The sequence below is a fragment of the Carassius auratus genome, chromosome 38 (assembly GCF_003368295.1).
Source record: "Carassius auratus strain Wakin chromosome 38, ASM336829v1, whole genome shotgun sequence".
In the NCBI taxonomy this organism is placed as follows: domain Eukaryota; kingdom Metazoa; phylum Chordata; class Actinopteri; order Cypriniformes; family Cyprinidae; genus Carassius; species Carassius auratus.
This window is the reverse complement of record NC_039280.1, coordinates 17,640,520-17,659,859: the sequence shown is the minus strand read 5'-3', so window position 1 is coordinate 17,659,859 and position 19,340 is coordinate 17,640,520. Positions and strand designations below refer to the sequence as shown.

The window sequence follows — 19,340 nt, the reverse complement described above, 5'->3', positions numbered from 1 at the left end:
TGTAGTCTGGACCTTAGGGATTTATTAATAACAGGCACAGGAATACTTCTGGGACTTGGATTGACTGTATTCAAAAGGAAAATGACGTCATTTTTTGTTAATGTAATAAAGCTAGAGGGAAAAGAAGCCCACAAGTTCTCATACCATGCTGGTGGTTTTTGGCCACTTCAAGGACGTACGGCCTGGGTACAAATAACACGAGCAAATCAACACACAAGTAGTCAGTCCTAAGAAATATGACTAAGGACATATGACTATGGACAGACATTAAAGGACCAGTTCACCCAAAAAAAAATAACAATTTGCTGAATATTCACACACCCTCAGGCCATTCAGGATCTAGATGAGTTTGTTTCTTCAATAGATCAGATTTATATAAATGAAGCACTGCATCACTTGCTCGCCTTTGAATCCTCTGAAGTGAATGGGTGCCGTCAGAATGAGAGTCTAAACAGCTGATTCAACATCACAGTTGTCCACACCACTCCAGTCCATCAGTTAACATCTTGTGAAGTGAAAAGCTGTGTTTTTTCTAAGAAACAAATATACAGCATTAAGGCATTTTGACTTTAAACTGTTGCTTCTGGACAAAATACAAGTCCATAATCCATAATTAATGCTTCCTCCAGTGAAAAAAATATCAAGCATAGTTTACAAGCTAAAACAGATAGACTTGGAAGAAGAAATATCATTGATTGTGGACCTGAAGCAGTTTGGCCAGAAGCAAATGATAAAACATATTGATGGATTTTTTTCTTACAAGCTTTTCACTTCCCAAGATGTTAACTGATGGACTGGAGTAGTGTGGATCACTGTGATGTTTTTATCAGCTGTTTGGACTCTCGTTCTGACGGCACCCATTCACTGCAGAGCATCCACCGGTGAGCTAGTGATGCAATGATACATTTCTCTAAAACCCACCTACATCTTTGGTGGCCCGAGGGTGAGTCATTTTCAGCAATTTGTCCTTTTTGGGCTGAAAATTTCTTTTAACCAAGTCAAAAATATAGTATGTCACCCTTTTATGTGTTGTTAATGTTCAAGTTTAAATTCAGGTGTTTGATATAAGATGGTGACACACTGCTTTAATATATTTTATTAAATAAATATGCTCTCATAAATGTAAAAATAAATAAATAAATAAATAAAAGTCTTTAAAATTAATTCTAGGGACCAAATATTGGCCCATAATAAAAGAAAGGAAATTTTTGATGCTGCAAATTCCTTTTGATTTTCTAAAGCTAAGTGACTAAATGTAAATCTTATACGTGAACTTTAAACCTTTGACACGAAGGAAGGACTTACATTTGCTTGCTGTTTGGTGGCATGCAGGGATTTAAGGGAATAAGGCATCCTCGATTGTTTCGTATCTGCAAATTGATTTCAAAATGATTTCAGTTTATACAAATAGGGAGCAGATAGTAAAGGTTTCAAACCCCACAGGAAGGTGACGGACAGTACCTTAAGTGTCCTCTGAGAAGTGTCAAGCCTGAAAGACTGAGCTAGTATCTGTAAGGAGAGACCATCCTCATGTAATACATCACTTTTATTAAATCTCCAAATCTAAGCCAGGATCTAGTCACAAACACACTTGTCTTACGCTGGTCCCTCGGGCTCCACTGGGAATATGAACCTCCCGGAGAGCTGTGATCCTGCTGTCTGCAAAAGAGCGGCTCATGTCAGCACCCATAACACATCTTCTATATTTGCATGTAATTTGCATGTCAACACAACAACTGTGCAATTATTCAAAGCCATAGTCAAAACAATAAGAGTAACTGCCTCGTGCTGTCAGATGCACCTGTTGATATCGATCCATCGCAACTGATTTTAGAACAGCGGCCAAAAGGCAAAGCTGATTACTTTTCAGTCAATTTAGGACATTTTCCCAATGGTAAAAACAAAGATGGTTACAAAAACGCAGAAGAAAGAGATTCTGCAGCAAATCTGTTCACGTTGCCATGGCAACCCCAGGATGCTACCCCACGGTTAACTAGTTTAACTAGCTGCATTCAGATGGATTAGTATCAAGATTAGACCAACCATTGAGATCAAGCCTCTTCAGGGCAATCCAGACTGCAGCACCAATGTTTTCAGGGTTACAAACAGCCATTGGAGGATCTCTCATACACCTCTCAGTCCAGAATCCAGCGGGGAGGGGTGAAGACAGAAACCATAACACGACATAAAAGTCTCTTTTTCATAATTAAAGTCAAAATTAGAATTGAAAATGTGAAAAATTGCTTAATTACGATAAAGGGATTCGTAGGACAACTAGAATAGAGAAATAAAGCACAGATTAACAGTACAAAAGTCAGTAACAATGTACTGATGAGTTTTAAAATATGAAAAATTCTGTGCCAATTAAGCAAAATAAAAAAGTATATATTTATAATGAGTGCGTAGATTTCAACAGAGAAAAATACAAAAAGCAAAGGCAAAAAATCTGCACACCAAAGTTCAAGGTCCTTTGAACAATTAAAAAAAAAAAAAAAATGAAATAAATTAATAACAATTTATTGAAGATTTACATAAAGATTACAAAAAAAACTAAAGTGCACAAACAGAAAAAGTGAAACTGACTGAGCAACAACACAGAAGTAAAAAAAACAAAAACAAAGCAATGATTTGTTTTATGAATTATTTATGTATTACAAGATTGCGTTGTTTTTGTTGCTAGAATATTATTTATGCTTTTGTTCCAGTAAAGCAACATATAAAGGCTTTAATTTGCACAAGTGCATCATAAAGTTCAGGTTTTGTTTAAAATTTCTTGATTTAGCCGTTTTATCTGTACATATAATGCACATTTTAAGAGTTTGTGTTTACTTACATGTATGTTTATTAGCACAAATTAAGCTATGTAAGCTATTTAAATCATTTTGTTTGCTAAAAATGTTTAAGCAAGACTTTTAATTTGAAAAACAACGATCCAAGCGTCAACGTTATGAACTATTCCGATTCATTTAAGCGAACCGGTTCTTTTCAGACAGATCGGCTCAGTGAACCGGTTCAAAAAGACGATTCATCGGTATCGAGCGAAAACATCTCTACGCATTTATTTTCTAACAATTCAGTGCAATGTTGTATCAATCAAAAATTAAAATAAGTCCTTTGTGTCAACACATATTGAAAAGTTAAAAAAATAAAATAAAGTTATTTGTGTGAATATAATTCACTTAAGATATTGGTGTTTGTGGACAGTTTCATTCACAAACACGGATATGTTCTACATGTCTACAGTGTAAAGAATTAACAAACCAGTCATATAAACTAAGATTTCACTAAAGCAACTTTAATATAATCAGAGACGGATTTAACCATTAGGCAAAGGGCCTAAGGGCCCCCAAAAGCCAAGGGCCCCCTAAAATGCTTTTAATATGCGTGATGCGCTTTCATTTCGGACGAACACGATGTTGTCTGTAGTAGCTAAATAGCAGTGAGATGGTTTGAAGTGTACTGTATTGCATCTGATTAATTCATTTAATATTTGACTTAGAATTCCGTGACATTGCTCATTACGCAGTAAACTTCTTTTGTGTAGCTCTTTGAAATGTACAAATATTAAAAGGTTTGTTTAATTCATTGGAATAAAATATAGATTAATGTTTTTTTTTTTGTCTTACACAACACAGAATTTCTAAATAATAAGTACTTTTAATAATAAGTTATTTTTATGAATTCAGTTAATTAGATGTTTTTAATTAAACCATTAAAATGTTTAAAAGTTTAATGATTTTAATTAATCAGACATGTTTTTTTTTTCAGATTTAATATAATCATCCAGAAACTTTAAAATGAAAAAAAGAAAAAATGAATCTAGAAAATTTGGGAAAAAATAATAATTGGTTAATTTGGGAAAAACGAAACAGATTTCATAGGGCCCTATAAATATCATGCATCTGAAGCTATAATTTAATACTAAGCAACAGTGCAAATTATATAGGGCCTGTTTAAATGTTTTTAATGGCTCTCACAGTCACACTTCATGTTTGGATGAAATAACCCTTATGTGTGTAAATGTATAATTTCCATATTTATTCATGTATACTTTTCCAGTTTGATTTAAATGTGTCATTAAAATAAACAGAAAACAAATGTATATTTTACAATTTAGAATTAGACAGCCTTGCGTGAAATTATATAGGGCCCCATTCCTGTGTTTTGCCTGGGGCCCCCCAAATCACTAAATCTGCCCCTGAATATAATATGCATGGACAATAAACTATTGTAAAATGTATTTAAACATCCCTCAACAGAAAGGTTTTTGCAGGTTTTTATAAAATGTAAACAACTTACGTCAACAGTTGGTTGAACGGACTCATTTATTTATTTATTTATTTATGCATGCATGCCAAGGTACCGAAGATTAAAGTACAGAGAATATTAACATTGCATACAAAGATGTGACATTACATGCAGAGCACCATATAGACACATTTGACAATTAATAAAAAATTTTTACAAAATAAATTAAAAAGATTTAAAAAAATTTACTGTTTTAAAAGACTTGATTTTTTGGAAGATTAAATAGTTTGGATATACTGTTGAATCTCTCTTTTAAAATCAATATATAAAGGATTTTGATAACTTTTTAAATTATTATTCAAGAAATTGGATGAAAATATACAATCGCCTTCAGGAGAACATTAACAAACAAAATAAGATAGAAGTAAGAAAAAAAGAAGAGGAGAAATTAAACACAATGAGGGGGTATTTGGCTCACAATCAGGGGGAAAATATAATAACAATAAAAACATAATAGCAATAAAGGAAAGCTATCTCAGCTTAATCAGGGTCAAAACAAATTCAATTTTCATATAAATCCAAGGACGTGATAACTCTGCGTCATCAACCCGGAACTAGAGTTCGATTCATTTCGATTTGTGAACCGACTCGACCGGTTCCTTCTTGAGAACCGACTCAAAAGAACGATTCGCTCACGAACCGAACATCAGTATTATGAACCGCGCACTGGCTTAGGGGTGTAGTGAACAAACGCGTCGTTTGTTGGAGCAGCGTTTATTTAGCCTTACGTCTTTACTAAAGGTATCCGTGTAAGCCAAGAAAGAGAGAAAGTCGACACAATAACAGCAGAATGAATGAGTCAGAGGGACTGCGCTTCAGGAGGCTGAACAGACCTCAAATAATTACAGACGAAACCCATGAACCACAGAACAAAACCACAAGGTAAGACAGCTTCTGAACACATTCATATGTGACCCTGGACCAGAACAAATAAATTGTGCCCCAGGATCACATATGCATTTGAACTTTACTCAATTTAAATGGTGTAAAGTAAAATGTGTGCCATTTAAATGAATCTACCTGCCTCCCGTGTTATCTGTGTGTTGCAGCACTTACAGTGGGAAGGTGTTTCGTGTCACTTTACTGACATTAGTGGCTTTCCTGCTCTTCCCTCTGCTGGTGGTCACTTTCCTGCTGGAGTCTCCCATTCAACCAGAGCTCTTCAGGTGAGCCTCCTCTCATAAAGATCTACACCTTGACCACGGACCGGCTTCAAATGGAGAACATACAAGACACACAGTATTTCAGATATTCAGGGTTAAAAAAAAAAATCCAAAATGTATCAGTCTTTGAAAAGTCATGAAAATGTTTACGGGGAGCGTAAATGATACAGTTAGACTTTGCTCTGCTAGGATAGAAATGAATAAATGATTAATTTGTGGAGTAAAGCAATGCATTAAAGAATATCACTCCTGCAGTAAGAAGCGTGAATGTGTGTGTGTGTGTGTGTGTGTGTGAGGATACAGTTGTGTCACACAGCATTACTCAGGTACGTGAGATATAATCGCGCTGGTCCTGCTCTGTGTTTCATTGCTAAATGACGGTTGTGTATCTTATTACAAAACACCAAAACAGCTTCCTGTGAAATTCTGTTGCCAAGCTGGAAATGTTGCAATCCAAAAAAAAGCCCTGTTTCTGAAGTTATATGGTTAAAAAAAATTTCTTTCAAAAGGGATATCTTTTAATAAATGTGATTCCAACCTTTTATTGTTTACACAAGGACCTTAGGCAAAATATTCAAGCTTCTGCTCTCCGCCGAGATGAAGTGTGTGGTGATTTATCACATTAAAAGTAACCTGTGCTCTATATAGTGTTCACCTATATCTTAAACATGTTTAGTATTATGAACAAATATAGTATTCATTTTATGTTGAATTGGCTTTCATTTGTATGTTTACAGTTATAATAATGTACTTCTTTCAGTTTTACATTTAGGACTGAAGTACTAAATAAGTTAAGCTTGTTGACGGAAGCTGTGATTAGTTTTTTGTTGTCGCTGTTGGAGTCTCGTGTCTAATATTAATACTTCATTTCAGACTTATTTAAATCACAGAAAACTGTTTTTAGACTAGAGGTAGTTGATATAAATGATGTTAACCCTAGGATGCTGGTTTGAAAAGATGGTGTTACACAAGATTACAAAAAAAAAAGCAGAATTTAATTGACATTACCAAGACCGAGGATTTAAAAAGACTTAGAATATGATGCATGCGTCTTATGAACTGCGTTTGTATGTGTTTTCTGCTAAAGATCTGCTTTTGTGTTTCACAGAAGATGCAAAGGAATAATACGAGTGAGAGGAAATGAAGACACAAATTCTTATATCTGCATGCACTGTTTCTTTAATGCTGATGGAAAACCTCTTTAATAATTATTTTCCAATGTATTGATTTTGGTTCTGATCTGCTGCCACAATGTTCTTGACAAAATCCGGTATAAATATTCATCTCAAGCCAAATCCCACAGTGCTCTTTTCTCTTTTAGTTAATAATTGATGCCTCTGCAGTTGATATGTAGGGCATTTCATCTCCTGCAGACTTCTCCCGTAAAAACACCCTTCAGTTCTCGTGAACATCTGAGCATGAGACTTGACGGATGTCTTTCTTTGTGTTTAATAATCAGTCTCGGTGACCCCCCTCTGATGACTGGCTGTTACGAGCCCAACCTTAAACTCAGACAGGCAGAGCGACTGTTTGAGGATCAGCTAATCGGCCCAGAGTCCCTCGCTAACATTGGAGGTCAGTGTCTATGATGCAGTGCAGTCAAGCGTGACCTTTGACCCAGTTTGTCCCAGCTGTTTGGCTGTGTGCTCTGAGGAATAGACAGGCCAAACCAGATGAAAGTCTGTGTGATCTAAAGATAGAAACATATTTAAAACAGAACAACTTAACAAAAGAAGAACGGTTAGTTTAGAAAATGTAATCATTAAATATGTGTATCTATGGTTGGCATGTTTCTGAATTATTCTTGTTTTGCAGATGTTTTCTACACTGGGACGGCTGATGGAAAGATCGTCAAAATCGAGGGAAGGAACATGCATGTCTTAGCAACACTTGGCAAGCCACCGTGTGGTAAGAGACCCAGAAATACCGGATTATTTGATTGATTTCGTAATGTGGGATTTCAACATGAGTGACCTTGGTGTTTGAAATGCTCGGCTCCATGGTTTTGTTGCACAAGTCATGAATCTGTGTCGCTTTTAGGAAGCTGTAACATTAACGTTTGTAAAACAAAACATGAAATCTAACAATGTTTTTTTTATTTCATTATTTTTTTTAAAGATATTACTTTTTTTGTGGTCGTTTTTACCATTTCCAGCTACTTTGTTTCATATGTATTTATAAATATTGGAATTATGACCACCATAATGAATTATAACTGGAGTGTGTGCATATATAAAATAAAAATGATATAAAATTTATGTTTTATTTATTAGCCATTGTTTATTTACTATTATAGTATTTATTCGTGTTTTGACTAATTTTATGTTTTCCGCTCACATACAAGCATACACACACACACACATATATATATATATATGTACAGACCAAAAGTTTGGAAACATTACTATTTTTAATGTTTTTAAAATAAGTTTCTTCTGTTCATCAAGGCTGCATTTATTAGATTAAAAAAAAACAGAAAAAAATGTAATATTGTGATATATTATTAAAATTTTAAATAATTGTTTTTAAATTTATTATACTTTAAATTATCATTTATTTCTGTGATGCACAGCTGAATTTTTAGGATCATTATCACATGATCCTTTAGAAATCATTTTAATATGATGATTCATTATCAAATTTGGAAACCGTTCTGCTGCTTAATATTTGTTCAGAACATGTGATACTTTTTTATATATATATATATATATATATATATATATATATATATATATATATATATATATATATATAAATATGTATATGTATATGTATATGTATATATAGATATATATATATATATATATATATAGATATATATAGATATAGATATAGATATATAGATTAGTTTTGTTTTTAATTTATTTTGTTCATTTCACTGGTGCATTACATTAATGCATGTAAAGTCGATGTGCATAAATGTAAAGTAACACATTAAAGCCTTGCATAGAGATTTTTGATTGTCTTATGATAGTATAGAGTATAGTTTTATGAAAATATGAGAGTAAAGCATTTGATTCAGTGTATATGCTTGTTCCTTTAGCCTGGCTGTGTTGTAAACTGCTGACACACTAAAAAAACTAACAGAAAAAGTGCTTAGAGTTTTAAATGTCTAATGTGTTGACTAGCTCAGCTTTTGTTCCATCAGATGCATAAAGTTAAAATAATTCAAATAACTCCCGTATCAAATGCTAGTGTCATTAGTGTTGAATATCCGTCTGATTCGAAGGCTCTCGAGAGTATGAGCACACTTGTGGACGTCCTCTGGGAATCCGGCTGGGGCCCAACGGCACCTTGTTTGTAGCTGATGCCTATTTGGGACTGTTTGAGGTCAATCCTGTCACAGGTACACATATATCACATATTCTGCTTTAAACCATCAATACTCATTTAAAGGAATAAATCATTCAGAAAAAAAAATTCTGTCGTTGATCATTCACATGCATGTTTTTCCAAAACCTGTATGTGTTTAGTTCTTTACACCAGTCATCCAGCAATAGTTCATCGTGTCCACATTCGTCTCTTTTGGCTTTTAGGTGAGGTGAAGTCTCTGGTGAGCACGGAGAAGATGATCGGTGGTCGGCGTCTGGGTTTTGTCAATGATCTGGATGTAACTCAGGATGGGAAGAAGCTGTACTTCACGGACTCCAGCAGCAGATGGCAGCGCAGGGACTTCATGCACCTGATCATGGAAGCCACGGCAGACGGACGGTAACTGGGGGGTTTGCACTTTACAGCTTTATATTTGGATCATTGTGCATTGTGTGAATGTTTTCACAGGTAAAGATGTTTTGGTACAGTGACTGATGTGGTTCATGTGGTTGTTCCAGTGTTTTAGAGTATGATATGGAGACTAAGGAAGTGACTGTGGTGATGGATAACCTGAGGTTTCCAAACGGCATCCAGCTCTTCCCTGATGAGGTGTCTGTCCTGGTGGCTGAGACCACAATGGCCAGAATACGGAGGTGATGCTCACTCACCTGTTCACATTCGGCTGCTTACACTTACATTTAGTCATTTTGCAGACGCTTTTATCCAAAGCGACTTACAACTGGGGAATACATAACACGATTCTTCTTAAAGAGGCAAAGAGACACAGGAAGTGCTTGTAATACCAGGTTTCAGGCGTTTGTAGCTAGAAAGGGAAAGAATAAACTTCCTTTTTTATATAAATTTTACTCAAAACATAGGATGTTATTATCCCATAACTATTCATTTGGTCAAAAAACTGAAATATTGTGAAATTTTATCATTATTATTATTATTTAAAAGAAACATTTTCTATTTTAAGAAATTTCAAGAAACTTTATTATTATCAATGTTGAAAACAATTGAAGGATCTAGTCCACCAATGGAAAAATGTGTTATATTTTTTGGGAGCTGTGATAATTTTTTTTTACTGTTCTTTAAAAACATTATATAACTATATATTATATAACTAACATTATAAATGTATATACCATCACTTTTGATCAATTTAATGTATCCTTGTAGAATTGAAATATGTGGAATACATAAATTATTATTATTTATTTTTGTTCTTATATCAAACTTTTGAATGGTAGTTGATCACGGTTTCCACAAAAATATTAATAAGCACTACAACTGTTTAAAACATTGATAATAATAATAATAATAAATGTTTCTTGATCAGCAAATCGTCATATGTAACACTTGAAGACTGGAGTAATTATGCTGAAAATTCAGCTTTGCATCACAGCAATAAATTACATTTGACAATTTATTCATTAAGAAAGCTGTTATTTTAAATTGTAATAATAATTCTTACCATTACTGATTTTACTGTATTTTTAATCAAATAAATGCTGCCTTTGGGGAGAATAAGAGATTTACAAGCATCAGAAAATCCCCCCAAGTGTTGCTCTCTGATACAGATCTGACGGATTCATTTCTGTTGTGTGCATCAGTGAACTCGAAACATTCTGTCCCTGTGTTTGGGCTGATTTGTTATCAGTTCTCCCGCCTCTCACCGCTGAATTCTTGAATCACGCAGTGCTCTTTCACTGCTCTTGAGGGCTCATGTCTGCTCGAGGCACAGGCCGCTCTCTTACCTGGATAAATGATGAGTGCATGCAGTTGCCAAGGCAGCAGGCTCCATCATTAAGCTTCCTGTGTGGAGAGATGCATAGCGTGTTTCTCTGAATAAAGCGTGTGTGGTCTGTGTAATATCAATGCACCGTAAGTCCGTGCTCATCTGGGCTACGGCAGGACTTTTATGTTGACTCTGGCTCTTCTCATTGATGAACTGAAGGTTGCTTATGAATTAGAACCAAAATTGTCACGTTGCAAATAACTCAAGAGTTGATGGTCTCAAAAACCGCAAACACCGACTGATTTATGGGTTTAGGTGAAATATCAGTTCATCAGTGCTGCATATTGAATATGTGTTCTGTATCTGTTCACAGAGTGCATGTGTCTGGTCTTAATAAAGGAGGTATGGATACATTCATAGACAACCTCCCGGGGTTTCCGGACAACATTCGGCGCAGTTCTTCCGGTGGATACTGGGTCTCCATGTCTGCTGTGAGACCCAACCCTGGCTTCTCCATGCTGGACTTCCTGTCTCAAAGACCCTGGTTAAAGAAACTCATATTTAAGGTAGAATTATTAATGACCATTATTTGATTTATTTTCCAAATTTTTAAAAACATTGTATAATAACTTTTCAAAGGCCAGATTAAATGTAAATCTTTAAAATATTTACAGTTTTTTTAAGATATTTTTCCATTTTTTTAAAAATGTAACAATAAAATAATAAATCACCTTTTGAATAGACAAATAAATAGACATTTATACAGTAGATGTTTATTGAAATGTTCAGTTTAAAATTGGTGTGAATGTAACAGTAAAATACAATAATATATGGATATTTATTTAAATTGAGTTAAATGTAACCGTGAAATAAATCACACTTCAAAAAGACGTTTATAGTTGTTTATTTAAATTGTTTAAAATGTAGTTAAATGTTTAGAAATAACACTTAAATAAAACAATACATACATTTTTAAATAGAGAACTAAATTAAAATTTACAGCCATTTAAATTGCTTAAAAATTTAGTTAAATGTAACACTAAAATAATAAATAATTCACTTCAAATGGACAAATAAATAGACATTTATAGCTGTTTATTTCAGCTTTGTTTAAAATGCAGTTAAATGTATGAGCAAAATGAATCAATTTTCCAATAGACAAATAAAGACAAGAGTGTAGTGCCAAGTAAATCACACTGTCAAAGTCCTGTAAAGGTATGAAAAGTCGTCGTCAGAATTTTCCGTATGCCATCAGACGTGCAATCTTGTTTATATGAAGCGACGGGAACAAAATGTGAGAAAAATAGCAACAAAATAATGACTTTATTCTACTTTTACTGTCAACAGTCTCCTCTGTGTCTCTCTGCATCTGTGTATGCTGCATACGCTCTTCTGTGTCAGCCGCGCCACAAGGATGCGCTGTTTTCTTTCAAATCAAAGTTAAATACATGTAGAAACCGCGCATCCGAGTGCCGTGGCTGATACAGAAGAGCATATGCAGCAGAGAGCTACATGGGTCCGATTTTGTAAATCCGCACCCGCCGTACCCGCTTAAAATAGAACCGACACCCGACCCCCGACCCCCACCCGAAATCATATCAGTTAAGCCAATCACATTAGACACACTTTTTTCGAATTTTATTGCCAGGTCATACAGAAGTTATTTATGGAAAACTCTTTTTAAAAGATATACATTTTTTATACATTTTATCTTAATTCTGATCAATGTTTTATAAATCAATTGCCCGTATTTAAAAAATAAGAAGCAAATATATAGCAGACAATGTAATAACCTTAGTGTAATTGACAGAATTACTAAAAAATATTTTGTTACCTAAAAGTTAAATATTTTTTGTGTCACACATGCATGCATGTCTATTTCCCTCTTATTAAATATAAAATGCATGTGGACTGATATTTTTCCAATGTCTGGACTCCTTTATTAATGGAGTAAACAGACGTTTCAATATATTGGTATTAAATGCATTTTTTGAGAATTTATATTTCACGTTTTTACTGCAAATGTCGAAATACGTGCTCTTTGGTCCATCAGTCACTGATCACATTAGAATAAAATATCTCATAATAAAATACAAAATTGACTGATTTATGAATGTATATGCATAGTTCTCATCAGTCGGAAATACAGATAAACGCTTTCATTTGTTGTATTTTTGATCCTGAAAGAAAACAGAACAACAAAAGAGCGAATCATACCACCGTCTGAGGTGGTGCTTCAAGTCGAACGCACCCATTTTTAAATCGTTCACAGCTGAGCATCGCGAGAGGCGGATCTGCGCCAGAGCGCAAATGTGAATGAACTGCACAAAGAACATTTTCAGATGCGATTAAAAAAAAAAACAACAACCCTGGATAGCCTAGATTAAATACATGCAAGTGGAAGTGTATTGTTGTTTAAACACCATAACAATCGCGTTAGTTGAGCTGTATGCGCAATATAATTTTATGACACAAATTTTGAAATGGGCTTAAATATATATATATTATATATATATATATATATATATATATATGGACCATGACAGTGTATTTTACTTGGTAGTCTTTGGGACAGTCACAAGCCTCCCGGTTTTCATCCAAAATATCTTAAATTATGTTCCGATGACAAACAAAGCTTTTACGGGTTTGGAACGACATGGGAGTACCGTATTTTCCAGTCTATAAGTCACTCTTTTTTTCATAGTTTGGCTGGTCCTGCGACTTATAATCAGGTGCGACTTTTTTTTATTAAAATTGATTTGAAATGAACCAAGAGAAAACATTACCGTCCTATGCTACTCAATGCTCCTGTAGTCTACACTGAAGACATATAGCGCCCTCTCGAGGCTGGAGACAGTAATGTTTTCTCTTGGTTCTTGGTTCTAAATAAATGCAACTTATGTTTTATTCCTCATCATGACATATTTTTGGACTGATGCAACTTATACTTAGGTGCGACTTATAGTCCGAAAAATACGGTAAGTGATTAATGTTGGGGTGGACTGTCACTTTAAGGGAAAAAAGCTGTCCAAACCTGCCTGGCCCTACGTGAAAAGTAAATCACTTTTCAAATTGACAAACAGACATTTAAAAAATAAAACGTTTCACGTTTTGTCATTTTGATGCAGCTGTTTTTCGTAATTCAGTGTGTTTTTACACATTCCTACTGCATATATGTTTCTAAACTGAATGTGCTTCTCCACGTGTTGTGTGTTTTCAGCTCTTCAGTCAGGACACTCTGTTGAAGTTCGTGCCGCGCTACAGTCTGGTGGTGGAGCTGCAGGACGGCGGGACATGCGTGCGCAGCTTCCACGACCCACACGGCATGGTGGCGGCGTACATCAGCGAGGCACACGAGTACAACGGCCACCTGTACCTGGGCTCCTTCCGCTCGCCGTATCTGTGCAAGCTGGATCTGAGCAAAGTGTGAACACGTCACCAGTCTAACAGATGCTCCACTTGAGTCATTTCACTCTGGCTTCCAAACTAACAGATTTCCAAGCAATTACCGTTGGCAAACATCTACAAGAACACATATTAACATCTTCCATGTCACAGTCAGCACTGAACAAACACAGTCCCTTCATTTGATCACCATTCTCTTCATTTAGCTCTGACAGATGCCTCTATTTTTGTTCCATTAACCCATGTAGGCGACTTTCTTTTTTTAGCGTAATAATCTCCTCGACTGGCTGTTTTTGAAATCAAAAGATGGGCCATTGCTATTTTTGTTTTTCCCCTTGTGACAGAATTTCTGCAGGTTTTGTCCTTGTTTAATTTGCACCGAAAGTCGTCGTCTGGCTCTTAAAATAGAGCTGCCATCATCTGTGATATGAAAGTGGTAAAAACAATAATAATTTCTGTGGGTGGCAGTTTTGGGGAAGTGAAAGGGTATTTTCATTTCATTATAAAATGAATCTCCTGAAACAAACAGCTATAATTATCTCTGGCTTTAAAAATGTTTTGGTTTATTTTCAACTGAATGGTTGAAAGTATTCATTTTGGTTTTAAGTGTCATCATTATTATTTGTATATGTTGCTGAAATGAGATAAATGCTGCTGGCTTTATAGGATTTACCACACCTTTACATAAGTATCTGTGTGTTTTCCATTCATATTTATATGATGTCTATAAGAATTATCAGCAATAATGTCATATACAGTAACAGTGGATCTCAACTGGTGGATTACAGCTCACTTTGTGGGACAACATTGAGGACAAAAAGAACCGTGTTAAATGGAAAAATAAATGGAGTATTGCCGAGTTGGGAAAGCAAAATAAATTGGATTAAAGGAGTAGTTCATTGAAATTTTCTGATAATTCACCGACAGGACATCAAGGATGTAGATTAGTTTGTTTCTAAAGAACAGATTTGGAGAAATGTAGCATCTCATTACTTGCTCATCAATGGATCCTCTGCAGTCAATGGGTGCCGTCAGATTGAGAGCTGATAAAAAAAACACCACTATAATCCACACGACTCTAGTCTGTTAATGTATTGAAAAACTGTAAGAAGCAAATCCATTAAGACGTTCAAACATCAAATTGTTGCTTCTGGCTAAAGTAATCGTTGATCCATGTTTTCTCCAGTGAAAAAGTTTTGTCTGAATCAGAAGAGAAATCTGCACAGATCAAGCGATTACAAAAAAAAAAAAGTTTTAAACGAATATGTGGGATGATTTTAATGTGACACGACAACAGGAGCGTGATTATGGATTGTTATTTTGGCTACAAGCATTGGTTTGAAGTTAAAATGCCTTCATGGTGGATGTTTTTATCAGCTGTTTGGACTCTCATTATGACGGCACCCATTCACTGCAGAAGATCCACCAGTAAGGAAATGTAGCAATGATAAAATTACTACAAATCTGATGAAGAAACAAACTCTATGTCTTGGATAGCCTGAGGTTGAGTACATTTTCTGTAGTTTAAACAAAGCATGATGTTAGCAACAAAGTTGATGCCATGAACTGGAGTCAGTGTAAGTTGCACGGAATTAAAACTAATGATTAAAGTAAGATTTTGTGTCTTGAACTTGTTGGTTGTTTGATCTCAAACTAATTTGTTGAGGATAAACATTTGGATGCGTTACATAAAATATAATGCCTAAACTAAACTTCAGACTCGTGTTTTATTAGTGTATTCTAAAAATGACATTTTCAAATATACATAGATGACTGGTTTAATATAGAAGCATGTAATGTTTTATTTTGAAGGACAATTTTGACACTTCTGTCTGATTATGGCTTCATGTCCGATCCAAATCTGGCTTCTGAAACCAGTCCGGTTGAGAACACCTAATGGCCATATGGAGCTATGAATCTAGGACAAATCATGCACACTTCCAATAACACATAGTAAAGGAGTAGTCAAAAAAAAAAACCCCGTAAAAATCAATATAAAACCCCAATTCGGTTCATACAAGCCTGATAGATGTGTGTTTGATCAGTGCTGGTGTCTTTCTAGAGCCAGTTTGCTCAAAGGAAAAGAGGCCAGGGAGATGGAGGCGATGGCTCCTGATCTACGGTAGGTGCACAAAGCTGCTTCTGCACATCAGAGAAGCTCACTGAATAATTAACACACAGAGTCAACACAAGCTCAGCATCTGATGAACTGAAGGTCACTGTACATGAGATCCAATCACTGCACGGTTAACTGCAGCTCACTTTATTTTCACATCCAGTTTGCGATTCAATTAAGCATGACATTTCAGGTGAAATACTATTTTCAGAATATCTCATTTGAACGACATTCAAAATCGGTTGTTGACATTTTCTTCATCCATGGAATGGACCAGACATCAAAGTGACAGAAGAATGTCTAGAAGAGAAAAAAAAAAAAGATTTATATATACACACACACAAAATAAACAGTGAGTGTTCACTTATAACTTCAGGACAGTTTGACGCAAGAATCTTAATGTAATTTTCCTGATTGATATTTTACATGGTCATAAAAAAAAAAACTTGAAATTTGGGAAGTGATGCAAAGCTGAATTTTCAGCATCTTTAGAGTCACATGATCCTTCAAAAAAAAAAATATCATTCTAATATGCGATTTGCTACTCTTATTATTGATGCTCAATATTGGAAACAGATTTTGAATAATAAAATGTTCAATATAACACCTTCACTTTTCCCCCCACAGAAATGTATACCAAGCTTTTAATGATCTTAACTACAAATTACGAAGGAAAGGGAGTTTGAATTAAACAGATGTTCCCCCGAACCAGCCATTCTTTCAGAAAAACAAAGACAGAATGAGGTTTTTGTCAGAATATGGGAGGTTTGATTCGGAGTTGAGTGAAATGATTAATCATGAGATGCATGGTGATGCTCCAGAGCAATGTCTTTAAAGAGAATACAGTGATAAATGCATTGATCACAGTGAATCACGGAGGAAGATGTGACACATTGATGATGGCACAAGAGGTGGCTTTACTTTAGAACCAGAAAGCCATTTTAACTTCTTTAGCTCTATAGAAAAAGCACACACACCTGTTGTAAGAGACGGTCTGTCTGGAAGGGACAGTTGTCGAGGTCAGTGTTGCTCCTCTTCCTGCACACGGTCCGTGAGATCTCCACTTCCAGAATATAGCGGATTCCTTTAACTATCTATCTACGGCAGAGCAAAGACCGGATAACGCATGTATACAGCACACAGTGAGACGTATGGAAAGATTGAGTTATACCTGTCTCTTTGCCTCATCAACAGCCGATGCTCTGAACAGGAAGGCATCGTTGGATTTATTATTAAAGGAGTCGGTTCCAGTCAGGACGGCCTCCTTCACCCCAGTGTCATTCTTACTGACGTTCTGGAGAGTCCCTGGGATCGGTCTGCTGAAGAATGTGTGAACCGGATAGCTCTCTGATGCCAAAGACAAATGCAAACAGGGTTCCTTAGATAGCAAGTGAACACCCAACTCTGAACTACTCAACTGGATTGACTATATCTTAGCCATGACCCTGCAGTACATCTTCACAAGAACACACACAAAAGTAAACATCTATATCTACCAAAAAGAAAAAAGAACTGAAGGAAAAGCAAATAAAACGGTCTTACCGAGTGAGCATAAGCCTGCTAAGAAAAGCAAGACTAGAGTCTGATAAGAGACCCTCATGTCTGTTGAAGCGCTGTCAAGTTTACACTGCAACTTCCTGTTCAGCAACACTTCAACCACCAACTTGTGTGCTGCAGTCCTCCAGAGAGCAAGCACAATTCCCATTGGTCAACAGCTGAGCTTCCTGCATGGACTCTCAACGGCCTTTAAACAGGAGCACAGGTGAAGTCAATCTGCTGATTAATGCTTGACTGCTGGGAGATGACGTTCCTTAAAGATGCTGCAAAACTCAGGATACTTCTCAGTTTAGTTAGATCCAAATAACTACACAAGTGCATGTAGATGTTTGCTTGGATAAATATCCATCTTTGTAGAGACCACCGAAATCATCGAGAGCAAAGAACTGAATGGTTCCTCAGACCGAACTGAAAGATGCTGTGTGTTGAAATGCTTTGAAAGTGAACTCCTGTGGTTTCCTCCCACATCTGGTGATGAGATGTGCTGATAATAATACATGTGAGTAATGATGGTGAGCCTAACCTGATTTTACCAAGTGAGACATGTTCCTGGGACAACATCGTTGTTGACCCTGGAACGACATTGTGATTAACCAATCAGATTTGAAGAACCAGTTTATAGATTTTGTGAAGTTTATGCTTAAAATCAGTGTTTGGTGCTTGTACATCAGTGTCATTCATCTATCATTTCTTCTGATTTTAGGGATTACTCATGGTTAAGGTTAGGTTTAGGTGTAGGGATATGGTTAAGAATATATTTTTGGAGTAAAATGTTGTTCCAGGGTCAACAAAATATGTTGACCTAGGAACACATCGGACTTGGCAAAATCAGGACGTGCTGATGGTGAATGATGATTTATTGGCTGAGCGGAGCAAAAGCATGTTGATTTGTGTTCGATCAGAGATGAGCTTCTCTGCAGTCAGTATCCTTAGTCAAATTGAATCTGTATTTGCAACTAATTTTAGGTAAGGTGTTGTTATTATTATTAGCCTTTAATTATTATTGTTATTTTGATAAACCATGTAGACACCAGAAGAAAGCAAAACATTAAAATAATTGGGGAAATAGTGATTGATATAAAAATGTACAATTATGATGAAATTATTAATATAAAAACTATAGTCCCCACGAGTTATGTATGTATTAAGGTTTAAGTCCCCACCAGGATAGAAAAACATGTAGTGAACAGAGAGAGAGAGCGAGAGAGCGAGAGACTGCACATGAGACTGCCATTGTCAGAAGATTGTAGCATTCAATTCAGTAGGTTATTTGACTATGTAGACCAACTGCCTCCACATAAGGAAAAAAAGGCTTTGGTAAATTGAAAAGTCATAATTATGGTGACAACAAGTGAGTCTTATGAGTGAGTCAATATTCAGACGATTCATTCAGGAATAAAAAAGTCAGTAGGTGGTGACGTGTGAGTCATTGAATCATTCATTCTAATGATTCATTCAAAAACAATGCTTCATTCAGGAAAAAAAAGCTTTACTAGCACAATTACAGTGTGTACCTAGATATTAGCTACAATTTTAGGTATTTCATATGTTTTAGCTTATAGTACCAATGTGTTGATTTTCAGACATCATGGTTTATCTCTCTGAAAATAACTTGAGTCACATTTACAGGCTCCATTAAGCAACCGATTGGCTCCTGAAGCAGCAGTCTAAGTTTGTATTCATCACCAGCAGATGGTGTCGTGTCGTCAGTTTAATACTAGTACTCAGAAATACCTCA

At 35.5% G+C, this 19,340-nt stretch overlaps 2 protein-coding genes across 2 annotated transcripts; one reads left to right on the top strand and one right to left on the bottom strand.

Annotated features, from left to right (window-relative positions):
• The first annotated feature begins 4,940 nt into the window (after window positions 1-4,940).
• On the top strand, window positions 4,941-15,641 carry apmap (adipocyte plasma membrane associated protein). The gene is made up of 9 exons (XM_026224528.1): window positions 4,941-5,190; window positions 5,358-5,474; window positions 6,931-7,046; window positions 7,287-7,379; window positions 8,701-8,817; window positions 9,008-9,182; window positions 9,302-9,436; window positions 10,898-11,090; window positions 13,745-15,641. The coding sequence occupies exons 1-9, from the start codon at window positions 5,099-5,101 to the stop codon at window positions 13,952-13,954; spliced, it is 1,248 nt and encodes a 415-aa protein (XP_026080313.1). The 5' UTR covers window positions 4,941-5,098; the 3' UTR covers window positions 13,955-15,641.
• A 482-nt stretch (window positions 15,642-16,123) lies between these two features.
• On the bottom strand, window positions 16,124-17,970 carry cst7 (cystatin f). Its single transcript, XM_026224540.1, has 4 exons — window positions 17,588-17,970; window positions 17,217-17,392; window positions 17,023-17,139; window positions 16,124-16,345 (listed from the first exon to the last, which is right to left on the bottom strand). The coding sequence occupies exons 1-4, from the start codon at window positions 17,748-17,750 to the stop codon at window positions 16,253-16,255; spliced, it is 549 nt and encodes a 182-aa protein (XP_026080325.1). The 5' UTR covers window positions 17,751-17,970; the 3' UTR covers window positions 16,124-16,252.
• Window positions 17,971-19,340: the final 1,370 nt, after the last annotated feature.

What these genes read in the sequence shown, in the direction of transcription:
- cst7 (XM_026224540.1), bottom strand. Translation starts at nt 17,750, where the DNA reads ATGGGAATTGTGCTTGCTCTCTGGAGGACTGCAGCACACAAGTTGGTG. An exon ending in TTGATGAGGCAAAGAGACAG is followed by an intron (nt 17,140 to 17,216) that starts GTATAACTCAAT and finishes TGCCGTAGATAG; the next exon opens with ATAGTTAAAGGAATCCGCTA. An exon ending in CAGACCGTCTCTTACAACAG is followed by an intron (nt 16,346 to 17,022) that starts GTGTGTGTGCTT and finishes TTTCTCTTCTAG; the next exon opens with ACATTCTTCTGTCACTTTGA.
- apmap (XM_026224528.1), top strand. Translation starts at nt 5,099, where the DNA reads ATGAATGAGTCAGAGGGACTGCGCTTCAGGAGGCTGAACAGACCTCAA. An exon ending in CCACAGAACAAAACCACAAG is followed by an intron (nt 5,191 to 5,357) that starts GTAAGACAGCTT and finishes TGTGTGTTGCAG; the next exon opens with CACTTACAGTGGGAAGGTGT. An exon ending in ACTTGGCAAGCCACCGTGTG is followed by an intron (nt 7,380 to 8,700) that starts GTAAGAGACCCA and finishes TCTGATTCGAAG; the next exon opens with GCTCTCGAGAGTATGAGCAC.